Genomic DNA, 15,729 nt, shown 5'->3' on the forward strand with positions numbered 1-15,729 from the left:
ATTTCTCTAGTGAACTAACGAGCTGTGGACACTGATGACTTGCTGAGGTAAATTAAATGCTACGTGACATTTTATTTCCACGCTGTATTGTTGATGTCTTTCCGCGGTTGAAACACTGATTGAGCAATTACATGAGGCATGAGATGTTCAGTTAAAACTAGTAGTACAGAGGAAGGAATGACCGCGTTCACTCGCGCTCCGCTCTGCACAAATCTGCGGGGCGTCACGGCTCAGACACGGGAACCGGAGCTGATCGCGTCCGCTCTAGTCAATGCTTGTGTTGGGATTCTATACCAGCACGTTTCTGAACCGTCCCAGAAGCGGCTCTCCAAGGTATTTATACAGCGATCTGTCATGCCACATCAAAGACTGTCGAAACGCCATTTATTATTTGAATTTCCGGAGAAAAAAAAAAAACTATTCGTTCACATGCGTACCGAACCGAAAGACCCGTACCGAAACGGTTCGGTACGAATACGTGTACCATTACACCCCTAATAGTTATTGCTGTATGCGGTAATGCCTAGTTCTTGAAATATGACCACATACAATGTTCTTTGTGATTGAGAACAAATGTGTGAATTCACTGGAAGGACAGTACACCTGTTCCTCTTATTGGAAGATGGTTACAGATACCTAGCATTCTTTGAAGTAATTTTAGCAGCATGTGTTTTACTGAGAGTACATTATGTTGTTTGTTTTCCAGCAATCTGAAGGATAACTAAATGTCTGTTTTCTTCTTTGTTGTTTGTATTTTTCAGAGCTGTGGGAAAGACCTGTCTTCTCATCAGCTACACTACCAATGCTTTCCCTGGGGAGTACATACCCACAGTGTGAGTACCACAACAATTTGAAACATTTGTGTTTTTATGCTGAACTTTACATTCATGTCGAAATATTGAGAGATTGTGTGGGTTGGGTACTTTCCCTCAGGTTTGATAACTACTCAGCAAATGTTATGGTGGATAGCAAACCAGTCAATCTGGGCCTTTGGGATACAGCTGGACAGGAAGACTATGACAGACTGCGGCCACTGTCCTACCCTCAGACGGTACACTCCAGCATAAACAATTTAGTGGGACACGTCCCCGTAAAGATTTAAAACAGTGATCAATCATTGTTTTTTTCAGTGACAGATTTTAAACTTTGCGTGTGGTAAAATTGTTAAATATTTTTAAAAGAAGTCTCTTATGCTCACCAAGGCTGCATTTTTTTCATCAAAAATAAAGAAAAATAGTAATATCTTAAAATATTAATACAATTTAAAATCGCTGTTTTCTATTTTAATATATTTTCAAAATGTAATTTATTTTTGTGGTGGCAAAACTGAATTATCAGCAGCCATTACTCCAGTCTTCAGTGTCGCATGATCCTTCTGAAATTATTTCAATATGCTGATTTGCTGCTCAAGAACCATGGAAACCATGATACATTAATGAATAGAAAGTTCAAAAGAACAGCATTTATTTGAAATATAAATATTTTGTAGCATTATAATAAATGTCTTTACTGTCACTTATAATCACTTTAATGCTTCCTTGCTGAAAAAAGTATTAATTTCTTTAAAAAAAAATCTGACCACAAACTTTTAAACAGTAACATTTCTTCAGTTCATTCATCAAATGTCATGTCCTCTGATGGTATTTTGCAGGATGTGTTTCTCATTTGTTTCTCATTGGTGAGCCCAGCATCGTTTGAAAACGTCAGAGCCAAGGTGAGTCCTTATGAGTGCTTTAGTCTGGATCTTAACGGAATACAAGCACAGTCACACCAGCATGAGCCTACAGACGAAATCCAGTAGCAATCAACAACATCCACATGCACAGTAACCTGCTGCCATTCTATGCATGCTTACAACATTCCCACATGCACATACCCTCATGCATGCCCATAAACACTTGCTCTGCATTGGGCTGGACACTAGATGCCGCTAGATGCATTAAGCCATTATGCATTTGCTGACATTAATTACAAACGTTCACTGGGTGCAACAATCATATTCATATGGAGATAAAGTGGACATGAACTAAACATCAGCTGCTATAAAAAAAAAAAAGTTTTGGCCTTGTGAGTATTCAGACATTCACAAATGAAGGCTGAGTTCCATCAGTGGCATTCAGCTGTTTTAAAAAGAAAGTGGTTTGTGCTCAGGAAGCATTTATCACACACAGCATCATCTTTACCTGTATGTTATCCAGCCAGCCAAAAGATTCATTCAGTAGAGACTCTATTTAGTAAGTTATTTATCTACCTCACACTCACAAACCCAACCTAAGGGAGTATAATAACAGTGCTAGCAGCTCGGCTGACCTTGACGTGTTCTCCATTAATGCAACTGTTGATGCCTGACAGATACACACCACTGCTACAGTTAGCGTGTTTAAACTGCCTCTATTTCACCCTGACAGAGAGCATTTTCAAGAGTGATCCCAAAAGGGAAAACGGTTTTATAAGTCAAAATGATGGTTCTCTGCTAAGTGTGTAGTGAATATAATCCAGTGTCCTGGGGCAAAAAGAGATTGTATTGTTGTCAAGGGTTTAGGTGATGTAGAAAGGTTCAGGAAGGCTGGTTAGGTCACCTTTGACTCTGGATTGTGATTCTGGGATGAAATCTTGTATTACTGTGGTACTTGCTCTTTACTCCCTTAAGCCATTTGGATTCTAACAAAGCAATGTAGGGTATCCTGCTGAAAAAGACAGCTTAGACCAGCAGTCCTGGTTTAGTGTTGGTCTAGCCGGTAAACCAGAATAACTACACATTTCTTACCTGATTAATCAGTTTTGATGGCATTGGTTAACCAAGAAAGTCTTGCAGATTTAGCTAGTTAAGAAGCCTGGAACACTGGCATGCTGTGGATCAGCAGTGTCTTATATAAATATATAATAATAATACTTTTCTAAAGAGAACATGTCCCTGACATTAAAATTTAAATACTTTGCCAGGGACATGTTCTCTTAAGAAAGCTAAAAGTTTTATGTTTTTTTTTTTAAACGTCCTGTTCTCTCCATTCAAATCAATAGAGTACTGAGATAAACATAGACATCTTTCTCTGTCGGAACAGTTTATTGATCGCAGGATCTGTGTTTACACCAAAGTGCAGTTTGACTGAAGAAAATCAGAAATTATCTTAATCTTAAAGGCATAGTTGAAAATTCTTTTCACACCAGCATAATGTTCCAAACATGTATGACTTTCTTCTGTAGAACATAAAAGAACATTTTGAAAATAACGTCCCTTTATTTTTTCATTAAAATGAAAGGTAGTGGGATCCTGTGTTGTTTGGACCCCGACAGTCTTCAAAATATGTCCTTTTGTGTTCTGCAGTGGGGAAAAAGTTGTAAAGATTTGCACACTTATTTAAATGCATGCTTATTTAAAATATAAAACTTTACAATAAAATTAAATTTGTTAACATTAGTTAATGCATTAACGAACTAACAATAAACAATTTTGCAGCATTTTTAAATGTATATTAATGCCAGTTTATAAATAATTGTTAAATGATGTTTGTTTATAATACACAACAGATTAACTAATATTAATTTATATAACTTAAATGTAAAAAAAAAAAATATTAACATATAGAAATTGACAAGAAATGCTGTAAAAGTGTTGTTCATTGCTTTTGCTTTAACTAACCAATTTTTACAACAGTTTTAACAGCCATTTTGCAAAGTGTTACCTATACAGATTGATAGCAAAACTTTGTATTGTGAATACTGGCTGAATCGAGCTTGGTAAAAAAAAAATTGCATTAGTGAGAGCACAAGGACCGCACTGCAGCAGCGAACTTACAGCGAACGTCCAAAGAGAATTGACAGAAACCAAAAAGAGATTCACATTGTTAAAAGGAATCATGATGATCAAACACAAACAGAAATATAGCTTATAATATTGTACCGTAATATTGCACCGTTCTAGATTTCTTTTCATTCAAAATGTTAAAATGAGAAAGAAAGATTATTTTCTGCTAAGTTGTTATTGTTATTATGCCAGACCTTATCAAGGCCTCCGCAGCATGTTTAAGGTGCCTGAGATGGAACGGAAAGCAAATTGTTTGTGATATCAATAATTCCAGAACTCCAGGAACATGTTGTACTTGGTGAAATCACGCTCACCCTAGAAGTATCAAGGAAATGTTTGTTTACTGCTCTTTTTAAAGTGATATTGTGTGCAGTTTAGCTTGCAGTGCAGTGTCTGTGTTTTGTTTGTCTGCATCTGCTACATAGTGCTAAATTGGTCCAGATTTCTTTGACTTCAGAGATCAAAGCATGGCAGTAACAGCATCGACAATATTAACTTGTTATTTAAGACAGTGTTCGCCGATATAAAACTTGTGTGTCTGTTGGGACACCTATTGACCACTCAAGGTCTGCTCAACATGACTGCATGGGTTGCTCTGTGCAAGAAAACAATGGTGTTTGTGCATGTCAGATTAAAGACAACATTCAGATGCCAGGCCTTGAGAAGTGCAGCAGTTCTTGTGCACCATAAAATGTTCATAAAGCTTTTTCATCTGCTCTGCAGTGACCAAGTTAGAAACAGTTTTTGCTGCATTTTTCACATAGTCTGCACACTTTCTGAGATACCACTGACATTGTTTATGTGCTGAGCTTTAACCGATGATTCAGTCAGTGCTTTTCTGAGGACAATCTTTTCAATAAAAAGGCCTTGGCACAAAATGACAGGCGTAAAGTGGAACAAACTGAACATGTCCATTAGCGTGTATTGTAGTGTGCATTGGAACTGAAGAACAGACTTGCATAGAGATTGGTAGTGGAAAGGAGCAAGCAGTGAAAGCTCAACTTTATGCAGATGAACAGCTTTGTAGCCCATGTATTTGACAACAGACAGGCAAAGAAAAATACCACAGCACAGAGTCTAGAGATGGACTGATAAACAGATGCGAATGAACTGTTTTGATCTGCTCCTCTGCTCCCTCTAGTGGTACCCAGAGGTGAGGCACCACTGCCCTTCCACTCCAATTATTCTGGTTGGCACCAAGCTCGATTTGAGAGATGAGAAGGAGACCATCGAGAAGCTGAAGGAGAAAAAACTGGCACCGATCACTTACCCACAGGGTCTCGCATTGGCCAAAGAAATAGGTAAGGTGGCAGGGGTGGATTTGTCATTTTTACATCACTGGATGACAGTACAGTTCAAAAGTTTGGCATCAAGATTTTTTTGTCAGAAATTAATACTTTCATTCAGCAAGGATGCATTAAATTGATCAAAAGTGACAGTAAACACATTTGTATTGTTATTTTAAAAAGTTATATTTAAAATACATGATGTTCTTTTGAACTTTCTATTCATCAAAGAATCCTGAAAAATGATTTCCACAAAAATATTAAGCAGCATTTTCAACATTGATAATTAATAATAAGAAGAAATATTTCTTGAGCACCAGATCAGCATATTAAAATGTGAATCATGTGACACTGAAGAGTAATGTTTGCTGAAAATTCTGTTTTTAAAATATATTAAAACCGATAACAGTTATTTCAAATTGTAATTATATTTAACAGTATTACTGTTTTTACTGTATTTTGGATCAAATAAATACAGGCTTGGTGAGCATAAGAGATTTTCAAAAGCATTCAACAATTCTTACTAACCTTTACATTTTGAACGGTTCTGTATTTGAGTATTATATATTTCTGAAATAAGGCATCAACAACAAAAAACGTATTTGTTTTCCACTTTTTGAACTCCAGACTTAAACAGTTTATAGCTGCAACAGTTCTATTGGAAATCTGTTCGTAGAAAAAAAAAAGAAAGAGAGAGAGAGAGAGAAAAAATCAGGCTTAAGATACAAGACAAATGCAAACACTGTTTATTGTCTGGTTTCTCTGTAACATATAATTACCACATAGTCTCTAAATACACAAAATTGCAAAGCACTACATATCAGGCTACAGATTTAGATGCTAAATGCAATTTGTTCTAAGTGTGATTTGATCTAGCATTTGGGAGAACACATGGGCTAGTCCTCCTACATGCTCAGATATGACAGATTTGTGCACACCTAATACACCCAGACATCTGATGCTCAGTATCCCACTGCTTCGGTATGCATACAAACTATGTTTATAATATATATAGAGAGAGAAAGGATGTGTTATTTACGAACCTGATCTGTGTGTGTGTTTGTGTGTGAACAGATGCAGTAAAATACCTGGAATGCTCTGCTCTCACTCAGAGAGGTCTAAAGACAGTGTTTGATGAGGCCATTCGTGCTGTTCTCTGCCCACAGCCCACCAAGGTCAAGAAGAAGGGCTGTGTGCTGCTCTAAGGATACACGGTACATTTTATGTGTGTGTGTGTGTGTGTGTGTGTGTGTGTGTGTGTGTGTTTTTTTCTGTTGAGATGGACGTCTGAGAGGGAGAAGTGCATGCATAAGATTTCAGATGCCACCTGAATTACAGCGAACAGCTTTTTTTCTATTGCTGCTTTGCAGTAGTTGCGACTTACAAACATGCTCCAGGTGGAAGTTAAAGACAGTAATTCTGATTCATGTCAAAGGCTATTTTTAAAGGCTACCTTTTGTTCTTTCTGCCTCCAGATTCTTCACTGTACATCAGGTACCAGAGAAATCCACTGGTTTTCTCCCACAAACCAACAAGGGATGCATTTACATTACGAAAGCCATCTTCTCTTTTTAACTGAATATAACTCTTGAATATGTCACAGTGATGACAATGAAATAATATTGTTGTTGAGAAAATATTTAATCATGTTTTAACTGATGTATTGTGTTATATTGTGACTGGTTGTGTTGGAGTGTTTTTGTTTGGTACGCTGTTGTGTATTGTCTTCTCAAGACAGTATAATACAGATTATCTTCATTTCTGGGCCAAAACAAAAGCACAAGTACTTGTTACACAGAGTTAAACTTTTTTTGACCTATGAATCACATCCACGGAGTACTTATATAGTTATTTTAGGCAACAATGGCAAAAATAAACTCTACAACTCTGTTTCCAGACAGTTGTGTTTTTTTTCTCCATCCACCTGATGATTGTAGAAACAGTTGTCACTCAGAAATTGCTAGTAAATCTCATTAAGAAAAGTAGCACATGAAATTAAATGTAACATTTTGAAGTAGAAAGACTGACAGTATGTTTTTGTAAAACATACTCCAGTAATCTTTGGGGGGGAAAAAACAAACATTTTTTTTTACAGTGCACTCTTGTCTAAAGAATTACAAGACTTATAACACATATATTGTGAATGCATTTTATAACACTTTGACAAAGCCCTTTGATTCAAGTCCTCTAAGGTGCCAATTATAGTTCCTGATGTGATACAGATCAGCGTGTTTTCCCCATTGAGAGCAGAACTACGACTTGAATAGCTTCTCGAATTGCTGAAATTGTAACAGCAGAAATGTAAACTGTCATTATGATGGCACCATTTCACCTTATCTGTCCTTCCTCTACTGTTAGCTGTGTGGACTTTGTGACAAAACAACACGTCAAACATTGACTTCAATGGGACTGTCGTGAGCTCACATCAAAGTTTTGCCATTTACAGCGAGTCTTGATGTGGCACCCTCTTCATCTCGTAGGTTTAGAAGTAAAGCAGTGTCAGGCCTTTTTCACACTGCAGAGTTTAGGTGCTGAGCCTATTTTTGCCATGTGTGGCATGCTAAACTCGGCACAAAAATCTGCCAAAAAGAGTAAAAAGCAGATGCATGTGACTTTATATCTCAAATTGTGACTTTATTCACCATATTTCAACGCCATTTCCAGTGAATCTGCAAGACATCCGATTCATGAGTCACTATAGGCAAATAAATAGAAAAATAACAAAGTGGAAAAAATATTCACGCTACAAACCATTATGTTTATAATTACGATAGTAAATTCAAATAATATGGGAACAATTACCAGTTTGCACCATCAAGCAAACAAGAACAACAGAAGTTTAAAACGCACATGCCTCCTCTTATATAAAAATAAGATGCATAGATTCTCATCATTTTTGCTTTGTTTCTCAACGTTTCTTTTTATTTGTCGCAATGGGACTTTATAATCTACAGATCGTGCGGTGTGACTTTATAATCTACAGCTGTGACTATGACGTCATTCCGACTTTATTTGGCAATAAAACCATTTCCGCAATTGTGTCTGTATTGTGCCTGATTTTATATCTCACAGTGTAACTTCATTTCTTATTTAATTTATATCACAATGACCCTTATTAAGTATTTATAGCTACATTTTGGGGTTCCATGTATGCTTTAACATTTAAATATAAATATGGCCCCGTCTTATGCAAATTAGATTTCCCCATGCTCAAGATTGTAACATTTATCAATGGCCCACTCCTGGTAGCCATTTTATAATTTATGGCTTATTAAAAGAAATACTCAATGTAGTGATCCAGAAATAACTGTATTTTCTGCACATAGCCTCAGCAGTGTGAACACACAAAATGCACTGTTAATGCATGCAGTGTGAAACTAGCCTTATGGTGTTTTCAAATTGCGTTAATGACCCAGTCTCCTGATAAACCAACTGATAGCAGTAACTCAGGATCGATTACCATGACAGAAAGTTGTGGAAATTAGAGGGACAAACCAGGACACCATGAAGTGGAAAATATTAGATATTTTTTCGTTTTTTCTCATGCGGCAAGGTATTTATTTCAGTGACTCACAAAGAAATCTGTATGACTCACATATCACAGTGACTTACAAATAAAGCACTCTAAGAGGCAGCGATGGGGTCAGTGCAATGACCAAGGAATGGAATCAGATACAAAATAAATAAATAAATACAGAGATGAGAAAAAGAAAGAGAAATACAAACACAATCAAGTGGAGTCAAGAGAGTTCAGCTTCCAAGGGCTTATAAATTATGTGCCGACATGTGTGGACGTAAACAGGCTTCAGAGGCCGAGCTGCACTCTGAGATCTCTCCTGAGGTATCACATGATCTTCAGAAACCTCCCGGTCATTCGCAATGCGATGAGACGAGAGCAATCCCACAAAAACGCCACCGGAATATCAATCTGTGTGATTGTCTTCCACAGAAAGGAACAAATGAGAAAGCTTCTGGGCAGAAAGTTAGATGGATACATAGGCTACATAAATCGACGGAGTCTGATGACGTGTAACTCATCTCTCATTTCTTGCTCCCACTCTCATTTGTCACTACAGTGAATGAAAGAATCGGTTTTGATACAAGGGCAATCCATCAACATCAAATTGCATGTCAGTACTTGAATGAAGTGTTGTTAAAATTTAATTTTTACTGTTTAATTTAAAAGTAGACTTCTAAAGGATGTATTCATATAGGTGGTCTACCAAAGGGTCAAAATGCCTGCTGCTGTGTCCATGGATTTGCTGATCGTGAAAATCTTCTCAATTTAGTGCGTTGGAAAATTTGTTGAGAACCTGCTGTTCTCTGAGGTACCGAGGTCAGATTTGGTTAAATAAGTGCCAGTGACTGTGGCTCATGTTTCTGTTTGCTCACTGCTCTCAATACAATCATTGCCTTCTTTTTTTATTTTTAATCAACATGGTCCACACCAACACATTCTATCCAATACAATGAACAAATGGACCAACTGTGTTTTCGCAGTCTTAATCAGCACATGTGCACTGTACCTAATTATGTGGGGGTTTTATATATTCAATATATAAATATATTCAAATAGTTATTTTAAATTGTAAAAATTTTATAAAATAAATTGTTCAATATTTTTACTTTTTTTGTAAGTAAATGCAGCCTCAAAAACATTTAGATACATTTTTGAAAGATTGTGTATAATGACAATATATCTGTAAGGACAATTTATTAAACACTGATCAAACTTTGTGTATTCAGATACACAGTACATGCATATAATATAATACATAAGCCTTGAAAGTTGCACAGCGAAGATCCCATGACATAAAAGTTTGAGTTTTTTGGGTTATGTTTCATGTGTTTGTGCGGATTCTAAATGACCTTTTAGCAGATAGTGTTGAAAATGTCAAATTTTTCTCTTCTGGGGAAAACTGTTGATGACTAATATTATACAACACTATCTAATGCTCTCTAAAATGAGAATGTCACTCTACCTTCAATCAATCAGCAGGCTGCCAATGACACTAATTATATATTTTATACGTTTATATATGTACTAATACTTCCTGTCACATGACAAGGGGACTTCCTGCCATGTGACCATTTTCAGCCCACAACCAAACTACAATGTAAACAGGAGGTTTATATATTCATTGAGCATGTCTCCAACACACTCCATCTGAAGCGTCCAATCCTCATGTGTGGACTTTGAAATATCAAGGGAGGCTATGTGGGAATTGGATTACCTTTGTGCACAATTTTGTGCATTATGTATCACTCAGGACATAAACAACACTGGTGAGATCAATCCATTGCTTTTGTGTATATGAACCCAGATAAAGATTGTGAACATTTAGACACTGATTGACAGACATGTGAGGTTGTATATATTGTATGTGTTTGGGGTAGCAATATTTTGTCATATACACTTGTCTGCAGGTCTGCAAACTATAACTGTTGTTGTATTTTAATATTACTTTAACATGCATACACACCTTGTACAGTAGATATTAACTCCTTACTTTCATAACTAAGGCTTATTTGCTATTTCAAGGAACAAGCTCTATTTTATAAGGTCCTGTCCGTGCTTCCTGTTTCAGCAGGAAATACATCAAAACAGGACAGAAAATTGCACTTGTCAAATAATTTCATGTTGTTTTGTCCATACTAAACCTTTAAAATTGCTCACTTTACAGCATACTGTCAATGAAATAGTGTATTTAAGTGACAGCTAAAATTACTTCTGTTATATGTATATTTCTATTTGAATTAATTACATCAATGTGTAAAATTACCAGCATGTATAGCATGGTCATTTTATGTGTTATCACCAACAGTTATGTGCTGTCATTTCCTATAAATTTCATATAAAATACATCTCATATAAAATGTTAATGATGCACGGTTTTGCACCTCTATAGTTGCAACATATGCATTAATTGTGTGCATACAGTATTATTACAGTATAGTGTTATTTGGAAGTTCTTTGAACTACATTTTCTCAGACTCTCTTTCTCAGTCAATTGTGTTATATGGGCTGATCAAACAAGTGAAGAGGAAAAAATTATCTTTGAAATCTGATTATTTTTTATCAACCTCTCTTTTCTCCTTCACAGTTTCATGACCACTTTCTTTTCTGTGTGTGTGTGTGTGTGTGTGTAATGTGTGTGGAAAAAAGAAATTGCCTGTCACCAAAGACATTTATAACATGAAAATAAATTTGTTTTATGCGAGATTATGGCTTTATCTTAACACATTTTAGGCATACTTGTTTCTAAAGCTTTATTCTGAATTCAGAGCAAGAAGTCATAAATCCAAATTAGGGTTAATAAATTATCCATGCTGAAACCACAAGGGATGTCACAATGAGGTCATGACCCCAACAGCCGTGTGTAGCTAGAATAATTCAATAGTCACAAGGCAGCCTCTACAACACCATAAAAAAATAGCTGAAAATTATTATTTCTGGCCAAAAGCAATAAGTACTTTCCACACCGTATATATCAGACTGTTGCTCTGCACAGTTTAGACTGTGACCCCAATGACAATCATTTGTGGGAAACGCTAGACTGGCCATTAAGTGTGTGAACTGACATAGACAGGAGGCATTCAACAGTCATATCTGCTGGAATCGTATCAGAAATCATTACATAGCCTAAAGGCAGGCTGACGGATCTGATATAACGGAGGCGTATGTTACACTAACAAGCAGTTACCTAAAGAGGATTTCTGTTTTTTTTGATTGCCTTGACCTGCCAATTAATTTAATACACAACCAGTTGCACAAATTAATAATCAGTCCTGGTTAAATTGGAAATCAGCCAATCTTCAGTGTTTGCAAGCCAGCAGACCCACTCAGTGAATACAGTAGGGCCGGTTTGACACATGGTGGAGCTCTGAAGCATAGCAGAGCACTTGGGGATTTATACTTGTTGACATTTACAAGCCCCATGCTGGCTTAATGATGCAGGAACAGAAGCAGCCAATGCACCTAAGCAATGACCTTTAGCACATTGTGGGAATGGACCCACAAACCCAGCCGTTCAGATACAAAAGACTGTCAGTCTACCTCTGAACTAACACTCGGACAAGCCACTAATGGAGCTCATTTTTTATGGCAGAGAGAGTATGCTTAAATTGGCATGGATGGTTGTTTATGGTTGCCCAGGGTTTGATGGATTCTCAGAGAACACCTCTGGGATTTGCTGTTAAGTCATCAACAGTTTTGAAATGCCAAGGTTATGGCGAATAAACAAGGCAGGGATCCCTAAGTCAAGTGTAAGTAATGAGCTATTGATTTCCTGCATCCTGTGACATAATCTTGATGGCACAACATCAGAGTTGGACCAGTTTTAGCTCGCTTATGAAGGAAGAGAAGCAATCTTCTCATGCATTCACTAGGGTTGCTAAACAACACATCTAAATCTTTAACCCTCGTGTTGTGTTCTGGCCATTTTGACCCAGAGAGGATTTTCTTTTTCCCAAAAATACTTACTGGCTTTTTTCACAGATATGCAAATATGACCGGCATTCAAAAAATGTGCTTAGAAATGTATCATTATGCTACATTATTACCAAATATTGGATTTAAAACCGATTGATCATAGGCCTCATTGATCTGAGCATATGCTGACTTTTGCAAAAAATTATCCACAAAATGTATATATATATTTTTTTTTTTGTTTGTTTTTTTTACTCAAAAACAGAGGTGCATAAGTTCAGATCAATAAAGCCTACGATCAATCCATTCTAAAAAGAAACACAAAACCTCTGCTAATTGAAAGAAAACATGTTGACAAAAAGATTGGATCCAAGATTTGGTTATAACATAGCAAATACATTTACAATAATTATTTTTTAAGGCCAGTCTCTTTTTGATTTGGAACACAAAAATGCTGTTGCTATTCAATTATTCAACATTATTAGAAAATACTGTTTCAGTCTTTCTTATTCATTTAAAAATTAATGTGTAATTTAGTAATAATCATATTTATGTATCCATTTGCTGTCACTATATAAGCTTGTAGCAGCCTGAAGCTTATTCGTTTCACTTTTGGTGTGAAAGCACTTTTAGATTTGCCAAAAATAGAACTTTTTTATATTAAAAACAAACAAGCAAGCGCAGCCCAGATGAGACAAAGTAGCGCAAAACTAATGTAACACATTACTTTCCATAAAAGTAACTAAGTAACACAATTAGTTACTTGTTTAGGGAGTAACGCAATATTAAATGAGTAATTATTATTATTATTATTAGATTTGAAAACATAACCTTACTAGAAGTTCCTGTAATGAAGCCAAAATTTGAAAGGTGAAATTGATAGAATTATTTAAAGAGCTGTTAACTAACCTTTCCATTCTTACCTGGTAGCATGTGCTTTTAAAGTCTCCAACCATCCAAACACTCAGTGAGAGTGTTTTCTCGTGCATGCATTATATGGTATGACTCTTCAGTGAAAATCCTTTTATCTTTAACCTCTTGAGCGGATCAGTCATTCCATTAACTGTCTGATGGCTCTCTTATACTCATGCGGCTGACAGCTGATATAGGTATCACAGATTCATCCGTTTTGACCTTTTTGATCCCACATAGCTCATTTAGGATCTATATCAGTCATTACTACTGCATTATGTACCTAGTGTTTTCAAGAAGAAATTCAAAATTATAAGGGAATTTTCTATAGTTCTTTTAAAGTGACCCTATTATGTAAGAATAATTGCATATCTTATTGCATATCTTAATACTTGCATATATCAGAAGAGTAAATTACAGGTCAGACGTTGTCAATATTTAAATGTAAACAATACAAATCTGTTCCCTGAGGCTTTCACTACATTCAATGACCACATTTTGAACATCATTTTCCAAATAAGATCTATATTCTGTTTAAATGTAATATAATATCATATAATTAAAAAATATGTTTGTTTAGAAATGCACAGATGAAAATATCGCTCAAATAAGGTGTAGATTGCGCATAATAATTTTTTGTTCCCAAAATTTGGAAGAAAAAAAAACAAAGACATCGCAATTTTTCCTTTATCTGGTTATAGAATCTGTTTAATGCGTTTATATGATGCTTGCATGATCAAAATATGAAAATTATGGTTTATATTGGAATATGGGGTAACTAAGTAACACAATTAGTTACTTGTTTAGGGAGTAACGCAATATTAAATGAGTAATTATTATTATTATTAGATTTGAAAACATAACCTTACTAGAAGTTCCTGTAATGAAGCCAAAATTTGAAAGGTGAAATTGATAGAATTATTTAAAGAGCTGTTAACTAACCTTTCCATTCTTACCTGGTAGCATGTGCTTTTAAAGTCTCCAACCATCCAAACACTCAGTGAGAGTGTTTTCTCGTGCATGCATTATATGGTATGACTCTTCAGTGAAAATCCTTTTATCTTTAACCTCTTGAGCGGATCAGTCATTCCATTAACTGTCTGATGGCTCTCTTATACTCATGCGGCTGACAGCTGATATAGGTATCACAGATTCATCCGTTTTGACCTTTTTGATCCCACATAGCTCATTTAGGATCTATATCAGTCATTACTACTGCATTATGTACCTAGTGTTTTCAAGAAGAAATTCAAAATTATAAGGGAATTTTCTATAGTTCTTTTAAAGTGACCCTATTATGTAAGAATAATTGCATATCTTATTGCATATCTTAATACTTGCATATATCAGAAGAGTAAATTACAGGTCAGACGTTGTCAATATTTAAATGTAAACAATACAAATCTGTTCCCTGAGGCTTTCACTACATTCAATGACCACATTTTGAACATCATTTTCCAAATAAGATCTATATTCTGTTTAAATGTAATATAATATCATATAATTAAAAAATATGTTTGTTTAGAAATGCACAGATGAAAATATCGCTCAAATAAGGTGTAGATTGCGCATAATAATTTTTTGTTCCCAAAATTTGGAAGAAAAAAAAACAAAGACATCGCAATTTTTCCTTTATCTGGTTATAGAATCTGTTTAATGCGTTTATATGATGCTTGCATGATCAAAATATGAAAATTATGGTTTATATTGGAATATAGGCCTACTTGTGCATGTAATGATTATTGTAGCCTACACTCTAAAAAATGCTGGGTTAAATTTAACCGAGCATTTTTTAGAGTGTATGGTGTGTTTTTTCTTTATTTGGAATTGCTGGTTGCCCCAACTATTGGGTTGTTTTGACCCAGCTATTGTGTTGTTTTGACCCAGCGGTTGAGTTGTTTTGAATCCAACCGCTGGGTCAAAACAACCCAATAGCTGGGTTTGTCCCTTTTTAACCCAGCGCTGGGTTATATTTAACCCAGCATTTTTTAGAGTGTATAATAGATTCAAAAACACTGAAAATGTTGCTTATGTCAGAATTCAGAATTCAAAAGCTGTAACAAAGTTTACTTAAGGGTTTCACATTGGTTTATCAAACATAATACCAGCTGTATAATACATTGTTTTGCCTGAGAGAAAAATCTGACGCTTCTCATTCGGGATCATTAACGGAAATTATCTGTCCAGTAGTCTTGTGCACGAAAGATTTTTGAGTGTGCGAGCACGCCGTGCACTTAATCGACAACAAACCTCTACGCGCGCCTCTACGCACGCACGCACGCACGCACACACACACA

At 35.7% G+C, this 15,729-nt stretch overlaps 1 protein-coding gene across 1 annotated transcript in view; it reads left to right on the top strand.

Annotated features, from left to right (window-relative positions):
• Positions 1-6,983, top strand: part of LOC107680874 (ras-related C3 botulinum toxin substrate 2) — a 14,014-nt gene extending 7,031 nt beyond the window's left edge. The window contains exons 2-7 of the mRNA XM_016476944.1: positions 762-833; positions 934-1,051; positions 1,652-1,714; positions 4,947-5,106; positions 6,166-6,305; positions 6,567-6,983. Of these exons, the coding sequence (XP_016332430.1) occupies positions 762-833; positions 934-1,051; positions 1,652-1,714; positions 4,947-5,106; positions 6,166-6,296 (544 nt within the window). The 3' untranslated portion in view covers positions 6,297-6,305; positions 6,567-6,983. The remainder of the gene's footprint in view (positions 1-761; positions 834-933; positions 1,052-1,651; positions 1,715-4,946; positions 5,107-6,165; positions 6,306-6,566) is intronic.
• The last annotated feature ends 8,746 nt before the right edge of the window (positions 6,984-15,729 follow it).

This window comes from Sinocyclocheilus anshuiensis, unplaced genomic scaffold, assembly GCF_001515605.1.
Source record: "Sinocyclocheilus anshuiensis isolate Anshui unplaced genomic scaffold, SAMN03320099.WGS_v1.1 scaffold1230, whole genome shotgun sequence".
Lineage (NCBI taxonomy): Eukaryota > Metazoa > Chordata > Actinopteri > Cypriniformes > Cyprinidae > Sinocyclocheilus > Sinocyclocheilus anshuiensis.